This window comes from Arachis ipaensis, chromosome B06 (genome assembly GCF_000816755.2).
Source record: "Arachis ipaensis cultivar K30076 chromosome B06, Araip1.1, whole genome shotgun sequence".
NCBI lineage: Eukaryota > Viridiplantae > Streptophyta > Magnoliopsida > Fabales > Fabaceae > Arachis > Arachis ipaensis.
In genome coordinates, this window is record NC_029790.2 from 31,428,242 (window position 1) to 31,439,046 (window position 10,805).

Below are 10,805 nucleotides of genomic sequence, written 5' to 3' on the forward strand. Positions count from 1 at the left end.
TCTAAGATAGGTGGAAGTTTTTTTATGTAAGGTAACTGACGGTTGTACAGTAAAAATTTTTTTAATAATTAACCTTTCTTCTCAACAAAGACAATATTAGAATTTAAATTTAGACACCAAAATTACTGATATTTCAATAGATATTGTTATAGATTAAAATAAAGTACAGAAACAAGGATAAAAACTAAAAAAATAGATGCATGTAGAAAAGAATAATGTTAAATTCTATGTCATTATGTATGAGAACAATGATTTATTTTTATACCAAATAACAAAAAATTTAAATTTTATGTCCGTTTTTTATTACTTATTTTATTTAACTATAGTTATTTAAATTAGACTTTACATTTATTGAGTTATATTTTCTTCCAACAAAAAAAAATATAAAAATAAACCTTGAATAAAAATAAAAATACAAAATTTTGAATTCCAAAATATAAAATAGTTATAAGATAAAAAAAATTACTGAAAGATAATTTTTATAAGGTACTCCACGAATGAACTTAGATGGATGAATATTATATGCAAAATAAATTATGATATATATTGGTATAAAATTACTGTGTAATTTTTTAAAAAAATATATTGCCATGTTAATCTATTTTACTTTTATTCTTTCAAAAGCATATCAATCACAAAAATTCAGCATGAATAATTTATATTAAGTAACTGACGATTGCACATGAGAATTTCTTTTAATAACAAACCTCTCTCATCAAGGGCAATATTAAAACTTATCATTATACATGTCATGTTATATGTTACCTGTAACAAATTGAGGATGGTTAGTGACTCTGACCATTTGTCTAATTGTAGTTAATTGGACTACTCCTATATTTATAGTTAATCGTTAACTCTACCTGTGCTTGATAATGGAGTTGGGATAGGAGTTGTATCAGTTGATATGGAAACTTATTTTCTTTGTCGAATCATCTCCCGATAAGTTGTACGTCGTCTAGCTAGGTGTTGTTGTCACTCATATTCTGTCTTCTTCACCTAGCATATTCATCGACGTTACCATGATTGTTGATTTATTGAATTTTTTATTTCTATTTGTCTATCAGAACATAAGGTAAAAAGACGAAAAGAAAAACAAACCATTGCAAGTGGAGCAGTTTTTATAATCTTACATTACGATTGAAAGTTGGCAGTTTTTTTAATTTCTCTCACGATTGAAAATGAAGCAGTTACATAATTCTCTCGTGGGTTAATGCAGAATTTACAGAGTACGTGATTTTTTTTTTGGTATCTAAACAAGGAAAGAAACAAAGCAAAAACTATCCTAAATCCGAGCGGATGATTCGTTGGAGATCAACACCAGGCTCAGACCAAATAACATGATTAGAGTTACTCTTGGCACCATATTTAGCCATCCAATCCGCAGCTCTATTTGCTTCTCGGGACACCCATTCAACGTAAACAAGCCAAGGACGAGATAAAAGCTCCTGAATCTTGTGAACCAAATCTGTTACTTCAGATGAATACCCACTTGTAAGCTCATGTATGATGGACAGAATGTCAAGGCAATTTGTTTCACATATAATATCCCTCAAACCGTAATCCCAAGCTAAAACTAGCCCCCTCCAAGCAGCAAATAATTCACATCTGATTATAGACCAAGGGGGAATGCTTCCAGAGCAGCCCGAGATCCAATCTCCCTTAGAATCTCTAATAATACACCCAAATCCCGCTAAATTTGAATCCATATGTAAGCTTGCATCACAATTAACTTTAAAACTATTGCCTACCAGTGGTTCCCAACACAGGCAATTTCGGAGAGACCTAAAGGCATTGCTTCGATTCCTGTAAACCTGTAAGTCCTTGGAAGTAATTCTGGCCAAGGCAACAACCTTATGGTCTGTCCAAGGGTTGTCAGTGTTGAATATGTCATTGCACCTATGTCTCTATACCCACCAAAGCCCTGCACCAAAGGATGCCTCATTGTTAGCCAAGGCCTTTCGAAACTACTCTTCAAGAGCAGTACCAGCCGTCGAGTCCAGGATACTAGGATCCAACATATACCAGATTGCCTTTGATCGCTCACAGTCTCTAAGGCAATGCTCCATAGTCTCCTGTGCCTTGTTACATCTCTTACACATATCTGAAGAAGCTAAATGCCGCTTGAATCGAAAGGTCTCAGTTGGTAGAGCATCATGTAAGCTAAGCCACATAGTAAATTTGAACTTCTTTGGAATGTTTGTGTTCCACAACCAGTTCCAATTACTGTTGGCATTCCAATTTAATGTTTTCTTTAATAACCATCTGTAACCCTCCCTTGCACTATACTTTTTTGTTGCTGCAGGCCACCACTCCCACTGTGGCTCCAACTCAGTCAAACTAGGATATCTCAGACCACAAATAAACTGCTTAATCTCATGCGAAATAGGCGTGGTAAGACTATCAACCTCCCAAGACACCCCTTTCCACAAGTCAGCCACCATGAAATCTGATTCAGAAATATGTACATAAGGAACAAGGTTGTAAAGCTTACCAAAAGGAGTCCACTCATCATACCAAACTGATTTGTGGACATCTCCAATATTCTAATGAAGCCCTTCCTTGAGATGCTCATAGGCACTAACAATGTTCTTCCAGGTAGCCGATGAAGAATTTCTACTGTTTCCGTTCATACCAGATTGATTCCTGAGATATTTATGCTTCAGAACCTGCACCCATAACTTCTCACTATTATTTAGACAATCCCATACTAACTTTTCCAAAAGCGCCATGTTAGCACAGGAAGTATCCCTAATACCCAATCCTCCTGCCTTTTTAGGAGTTATGGCGACCTCCCACCTGACCAGAGGCAGCCCTTTTCCAGTCGCTTGGCCTTTCCACAAGAATTGTCTCATCAAGGAATCAATTTTATTACATGCATACTTCGGGAGAAGAGAAATTTGTATTTCATAAACTGGGATAGAGGCCATAACCGATTTAACAAGACAAAGCCTCCCTGCCTTATTCAGTAGGCGTCCTTTCCAACTGGAGAGCTTCCTCGGAATTTTTTCAATAATCTCCTGAGCCGTCTTCCTGGAAGCTCTGGCATGACCGATGTTAATTCCCAGGTATTTACCCAAATCATTGCAGAACCGGATGTTAGAGACCCCTGAGAGAACCCCTTTTCTCCTCTCCGACACTCTCTTGGAACACTGGGCCTTTGACTTATGAAGATTTACCTTTAAACCTGACGCTTTAGAAAACAAGTCCAAACAATGCATGACCTCTATTACTTGAGCTTTTGATACCTTACAGAAAAGCAAAAGATCATCTGCAAACATCAAATGAGAGAGTCGTGGTCCATTCCTAGAAACCGCAACTAGGTTCCACAAACCTTGGAAAACTCTATGAGAGATAAAACAGGCAAGCATTTCCATACAGAGTACAAATAGATAAGGAGACATAAGATCTCCTTGCCTAAATCCTCTACAGAGTACGTGATTGAATACATAATTTTAGATTATAAAGATAAGGGTAAAATAGAAAAAAGAATTGGATACCAAACTCCTCTATCCGCTTTATATATATATGTATTACGGTATAAGCTTTAAAATTATCGTGGCACTTTGTTATCCTTCGCTTTACAACTAGACGTAAAGTTTAGGATAATGGGGTGTTACAGCGGCTGTCGCTGCTGTGAACTTAAAGAAAAAGGGGATTTGTCGCATCAAATTTTACGAGTTTTGGTTGATTGAGGTAGGGGGCTTTGACTTAAAATTATTTTATCTCACAAAATTGTCATAAATCGATATCGATGTGAAAAGTATATTATTGGACGTGTGAATCTTATGAATCAAATTGGATTGCTTTGGAGGAATGTAATGAAATTAATACGGATTTAAAAAGGGATTAAGTGCTCTAATAATAAAATCAATTAGTAACAATGCTTGAAACCTCTTGGTGGGTGGATTAGGACTTGAACAATTTATTTGTTGCCATAATGCGTGAAAATTTAATAATTTAAAGATAATTAAAGATAACAAGAATATTCATGTTGAGAAGTTGTTTGATATTTGAAATGGTTGAGAAAGGTTAGAGAGTGATTTGATTCAGATAGAACCCTTGAAGGGTGAAAATATCATAATTTTAGGAAAGATTCTACCGAAATTTTATAAAACTTGAATGAAATTGAATAATAAAGATAATGAGGATCGTTATATTTTTATAAAGACTAGATATTTGGTGGAGTTTAATTTGATTAATTCCGATTAATTTATTTATATGTTAATTTAGGATTTAGGATTTAGTTATCATATGCTAATTTAGGATTTAGGATTAAGTTAATTTAGGATTTAGGATTTGGTTATCATATGCTAATTGCATGCCTTAGAAGAATGAAATGTTAATTAGGGTGGAGACTTCAGGTTTAGCGTGGGGGTGGGTTTAGGACATTAAAGATAAATTCCCTTATTAAAGTCTAAATAATTAATAATAAGCATTTTCTATGTGACTATATCAAATATTATTTCAACTATTAAGTTTAATTTACTTGCTTATGATATTTGAAGATATAAAATTAATATTATACAAATTGTATTAAATTATTAATCATACATTGTACCTAAATCATCATATGTTGTCTCTACTAGTATTTGTGTCTTGCAATTTATGCAATGTAATAACTTCTATGAATAAATGAGAATGTAAAGAATTAGTTCTACTTGAGTATTCATTATGATAATCTATGTGAATGCACAAGAATTATGAAACTATTATAAATAACTATGAAGTAATATATTATGAAGTCATTATTACAAAATAAACCTCATGATGATTGGATGAATATGTATAACAATTATTTGCTAAAATTTCTGAGCATAACTCAAATAAAAATATTGTCTTTTTAATGTACAAATAAGTTAATATATTCTACTAGAAATATTCTGAATTTAATTGAGTTTTGACTGATGTTGTGGCTTGAGATTGGTTGAATTTGTGAAAATTGTAAAAATGAATATATGTTAAATTTTAGGGGAGGTTATGTCAAAATCTTTTTGAAATAATATAAATGTTGAAAGATTTGTGTTGTATATATGCTGATTAATGTCAATAATATATTCTCTTTACAGACATGATGACAGGTAGCAGAGGTAAAACGAGTGGGTCTCGTGGTCATGGTAGAGGGAGATTTTCACCGGATCCCTAGGGACTGCTCAGTCGTCGCCCTCTACCTCGACTACTCCATCGACCCCAGTGATGTCATAGGTGAGTCTAATGGACTAGTGGTTCATCATGGTCACAAACTCGAACTACAGGACTCCTTCTGCTATACCCCCTCCGCCCCTACAGCTCCAACGATAGAGCCTGCAGTGGGTAATTCATCTAATGCATCCCAGCCAGGTGTCCCTCTTCCACCGCCTGTTATACGGATGAGGATTTGGCCTGATGGCGTGAAAGCATGAGTACATACTATTTTAATGTCTTTTATTTGCAATCTATTTTGAATTTGTTAAGTTCTATGTGTTTTTATATGTTTTTTAATCTTAAATTTTTCATTGATAGATTTGCACCAAATAACAATGCATGTACACAAGAGATCTCCAATGTGATTAAGTCCATGTACGATAACACGTGGCTGAACTACACGAAGATCCCTACTGAAACCAAAGAGCAATGATTTTAGAAGTGGGCGGTAAGAACCCAATGTTGTTGAATTAACTGTATTTTATTTTGACTAACTAATGTTGTGAATTACTTTGTATAGGAGAAATTTATCTGGGAAAAGAAATATGATATCTTGATTAGGAAGATCTATGACCACCGAGTAGCTAAGTGACTTCAGCAGATGATGCAGGACATTCGTCAGGGGAGCAACCACCTCATGATTTGGTTCTGTCTAGATCTTAAGAGGAATTAGATGTCCATTTTAGTACTAATGAGGGGTTCAAGCGTCGCCGTTTGACGAATAGAGCTAACAGGGCTTCGCCGAGGTCGTCGAAGTATATTGGTGGGTTGGTGACTTTCATGAAGACGAAAAGCAGGCTGTATGTAGTTTATTTACTAATGTTTGTTAATTATTACTTGAATTAATTGTTGCTTGATTTATTTAATTAGTTGGTTTAAATATGTGTAGTATAAGTCGTTGGATCATGAGACGACATTGGTGGAAACCTTTAAGTATAACCATACGTTGAAGGCCAATAAGGAGAGATTTGCTGATGAGCGGTCTGCGGCTCATTATTTAAGTTTTAATTAATTCTGACTTTGAAATTTATTCGGTTTAAAGTCAATTAACTATCATACTGATCACAACGTGTGTTACACAGGAGGACTACACACAGAGATTGGAGGTTGCGACCTAGCAATCTCAGCCGTCTAGTGGAGACAACCCTAGCTCTAATTCCTCGGTGGTAGATCCTGATAGGGTTTGGAGCAAGACCGCCTCTGAGTCCTACAAGGATTGCATCTTCGCGTTGTGGTCGTTCTTCGCCAGTAGACTCCGCACCTCCGCATTGGCGGCTTCATCTGCCTCTGTCTCTGCCACCAGCTCTGCCGATCCCAAGAAAGTTGTCGACTTGAGGGAGGAGGTACAGAAGCTCACACAGGAGCTTCACCAACAAGTTCAACAGTTTGAGCAGAGGTACAACGAGCTTCTTGCACGCGTGGGAGACACCGTTGGCTACATCTCAGAGCTAACAGAGAAGTTGGAGTGGCTAGAGCATTTCTTAGAGCAGATGGAGGTGTACAACGAGTAGATGTGGGTTAGAGGTAGTGGTGCTGCTGGTACTAGAGGCAACACTGCTGGTAGGGCACCGATATCAGCACCTACTCTGCCGCCTCAGCAGCGGGAAGATGACGACGACGATTACCAGGATCCGTAGGGTTTAGGGATTTATTTATTTTATGCCTATTTTGTTGTATTATACTTCTTTGGCTTTTTATTATATTTAGACCATTGATATTTAATAAAATTATTAGTTTATTTCTGGTAATTTTAAATTTGTGCTCTAATTTTATAAACAAAAATTTTAATTTGACTACTAATTATGCAAAAAAAAAAAGAAAAAAAGAAAAAAATAACTACCATAGAATTTATTGGCAGAAAAATCCGACGGTATTTGGGCGCCACGAAACATAATACAGCGCCAAAGTTACCGTTGAAAGAATCCGACGGTAATCAACCATTAGTTTGGTCGTATTAATTAAAAAAGTCGGTGCAAAATCCGCCGGTAATTAGTGTCAGACAAAATAATCCGCTAGTAAAAATTTTCTGATGCCGTTTTTACTGTCAAATTCAATTTGATGATAAATATGTCGACTAAATTAGCTAAGAAACATACAGAATACAAGAAGACAAAGAAAAGAAAAGAAAACATGACATCCATATTGTAAACTGTGACCCATGGAGGCTAGACAATCAGCACAAGAATTTGCTCTTCTAAAGGCATGAAACATTTTCCAATTTCAGATCATGCCACAATATCTCCAAATGGCTGCAACTATGGTTTTTGCTGAATTGAATTCCATTGATTGATTGAGACAGAGATTAATTGTCATCTTTGAATCAATGTTAATTTCCATATCAGTAAAACTCATACTCTTAGCCAAATCTAGACTGAGCAAACCCCCCTAACTTAGCCAACATAACAGAACAAGTGCCCAAATTAGCACTAAAACAAGCTAAAAACTGCCCCTCCTGATCTTTGATGATGCCGCCACAAAAAGCTCTACCATTATTATCAACTGAACCATTTGAATTCAATTTTACATAACCCGGTTTTGGCGAGTGCCACCTGATATGACGTTCTTCAAACTCGCCAATTGTTCTTCTAACCCGACCACATTCATCTTAGGCTAGATGATAATCTTTCACAAGACGAAAAGAGAGCTCATGAATATTACCCTCGTGGGCTATATTAGGTCTGTCAAAAATATTCCTGTTTCGATGTAACCAAATAAAGTTTAAAGTGCTAGCAAAAAAAAAGGGGGCCAAGAAACCCTTTGAAAGGAGATTAGTTCGAAAGGTTCTCTAATAGCCAATGTTTGATAGGCTTATTAAAAAAATTTTTAGGGCCCAATCTGTTGTCTAAGCTCTTCCATGTTTGGTGAGCGACACAGTAGTCACACATAACATGGAGCAAAGACTCAGTCTCATTACAAATATCCAATGTTCTGAAAACCGGACCGGACTGGCCGGTTGAACCGGTTAAACTGGGAACCGGTGAGAGAAACGGTCCGGTCCTCCTCCTAAAACCGCCAATTTCAAAACAGTTGGAAAACCGGAAAACCGGCAGAAAACCGGTAGGTTGGGCCGGACCGAAAATCGGCCGGTTCTTAAAAAAACAAACCCACGCCGTGTCACTTACCCCCTCCCCCAAATACCTTCGTGAATCAAATGCCCTCAGTCCCTCACCACTCACCAACCCTAGCTTCTTCAAGAATTCAGAACCCAAACCAAAAACCTAGCCTCTTCAACGGATTCGACGCCGCCGCTCGTCGTTGTAGGCGCCTCCGCGGCCTCCTCCTCCCCCTGTTCCAAACCAAATCCCTAGCTCGGCACGTCGTCGTTGCGTCGTCTTCTAGCTTCGCTGTTCAAGGCTTCGAGTTTGAGATGCTTGCCGTGGTGTCGCCGTTGTCGTCTTGCTCTCAGTTGAAGGTTAGTGGCACTGTTTAATGATTCCCTATGCTCTGTTGAGTCTGTGTTGAAACTTGAATGTCTGATAATTAGTGATTTCTGAATCTGAAATGACGTAAATCATTGGTTTTGTGTTGTTGAAATTATGTTGTTGAAATGGATTTGTTATGTTACTGGCCTGCTGCTGCCATTTTTTAATTTTTGAGTATGATATTTATGAATTTTTGTTGAAATAGTTATTGATTTGAAGGTTAGGGTGATTATTTGTTCTGGAACTGAGTCTGTTGTTTCACTGCCTGATGGGAAAGTAAGTTCTCCCCATCCTCCATTGGATTCGTCCTGCTCGTCGCCCTCTTGATGGTTAGTGACTTTGGTGTGCACTTGTTCTTCGTTTTTCGTTTTATTCTCTGACTCTTTGTTCTGAAATCAACAAATCATTGAATGATTATATTGATTATGGGGTTTTGTGTCTTTGTTCAAATTTGCATAATGTCCCCAGAATTCTTTGCTGAGAACAAGAACATTGCAGGATTTGATAATGTAGGAGTGGCGTGTCTGATTTTTATGTTTCTATTGACTTTGTGATTTGTTTGTATTTATATTATATGGATTTCATATCAGCCAGGAAAATCTCTTTATACTACTGTTAGAGAGCTCGTGGAGAATTCGCTTGACTCAGCGGAATCGATATCGGAGCTTCCGGTAGTTGAGATAACCATGTGAGTTTGCATTTGAAAGTACAATGAACTAGTAAATGATTGATTGTTCCATGCTGACATGGTTGTTGCAGTGAGGAGATAAAGAAAAGCAAATTTAATTCTATGATCGGTCATATAATTATATACAAAGGCACACGTTTTTAAATGTTTATTTGTAACCATATTCTTGCCAACTTTTTCTTCTTTGTATTGATGTGCCATTGTTGTAACAACTATTTGTTGCAAATCAAAAGAAACCAGCTGACATCGTGGGCATACTTGTTACAAACAGAAGCAAGCTTCTGAGGTTATTGGGTGACTTAAAACTCGATAAAGGTATAGTAGGGAATTTACAGCACTTGTTTTTACTGAATCATGTTCCCATGATCACATTTATTGGAATTTTGTGCAGAGGACGAACAGTTTGAAGCTGACAAAGCACAAGTTATGAAGGAAATTGCTGCTCTGGAACCTAAGGATCGCCCTTGAGCTTAAGATAGTGTCAAGTGGCAGATTGTGTTGTGGCATTTTGCTTACTGAAATGTCTCTTGCTATAGTTTTTTAAGTGTCCATCGACTTGAGACGAGCTCTTCACTCAAATTTCAATGATTCCATTCTGTAATTTAATTTCCATTTTGTAAATTAACTGACAAATAAGTTGCTAAAATGAGCCACAACTAGAACTAGGGTATGGGGCTATGGGCACTGGTGGTTTTAGAAAGATGTGGGCAGCAGCCTGCCTTGACTCCTTTACCATCAATTTTTGAGTTTATAAATTGCTGGAGCTGGAGGTCATGCAATCTTTGACCGTCTACAAGTTTGTGACTTGTTGAACCTGAATGATGGCTGTTTCTGGTGTCTGCGTACTTCACGGTCAACACTAGCTGATTTTTAAGGTTTTGATGATTGATAAACCATGATGTTAGAATTTAATATTTAGATATGCTTTTATTACTATTTAACTTTTGAGTTTTGATTTTGATAAGATCATATGTATTTGGTTGATGATATTTTATGTAGTGTTTTAAATTTCGAAGATATTTTAAGATTTATATTAGACTATAATTATATTTTAGGATGTGTATTTATAATTTTTTTATTATTCTATTCTAAAACGGTTTTTCCGGTTGAACCACTGGTTAGACCGATTAGACCAGTGAACCAGTGAACCAGTAACTAGAGCGGTTTAATGACCGGTCCGGTTTTCTAAACCTTGCAAATATCACAACTATCATCTTCAGTCATCATGTGCCTATGCCGTCTGTAACATCCTTTAATTAGAAGTAGTCAAATGAAACTCATTTTGTTTAATCAATTTTCGAAAGCTAACTTTAGTTTCATTTTTAAGCTCAAAACGTTTCCTAAAAGACTAAAAAAAAATCATTTTGTTTCACCAATCAAATTCAATTGCTTTTAAATTCACTAAAAACTTCTCAAAACATAATTCTTCAATCCAAATTTTCAATCATGGTCTTAATTGAAACAAACATCATTTATTCTTTATAATTATTTGCCTTACTTTAAATTTTGCTAAA

The 10,805-nt window shown here is 36.2% G+C and overlaps 1 protein-coding gene and 1 long non-coding RNA gene across 7 annotated transcripts; both read left to right on the forward strand.

The window, feature by feature from the left end:
• Positions 8,310-9,399, forward strand: LOC107648666. 6 transcript variants are annotated; one of them, XR_002348638.1, is made up of 3 exons: positions 8,310-8,593; positions 8,809-9,112; positions 9,194-9,399. XR_002348638.1 is itself a non-coding variant. In XM_021104376.1 (2 exons), the coding sequence occupies exons 1-2, from the start codon at positions 8,333-8,335 to the stop codon at positions 8,928-8,930; spliced, it is 369 nt and encodes a 122-aa protein (XP_020960035.1). In that variant the 5' UTR covers positions 8,310-8,332; the 3' UTR covers positions 8,931-9,187. The 6 variants fall into 6 exon arrangements, 1 of the variants encoding a protein (XP_020960035.1); XR_002348635.1 differs by having other exon boundaries at positions 8,809-8,932; XR_002348639.1 differs by having other exon boundaries at positions 8,809-8,932; positions 9,198-9,399.
• LOC107648667 lies at positions 9,498-10,184 on the forward strand. The gene is made up of 2 exons (XR_001622019.2): positions 9,498-9,606; positions 9,683-10,184. It is a non-coding gene; the product is annotated as an uncharacterized LOC107648667 (long non-coding RNA).

What these genes read in the sequence shown, in the direction of transcription:
- LOC107648666 (XM_021104376.1), top strand. Translation starts at nt 8,333, where the DNA reads ATGCCCTCAGTCCCTCACCACTCACCAACCCTAGCTTCTTCAAGAATT. An exon ending in CGTCTTGCTCTCAGTTGAAG is followed by an intron (nt 8,594 to 8,822) that starts GTTAGTGGCACT and finishes ATTGATTTGAAG; the next exon opens with GTTAGGGTGATTATTTGTTC.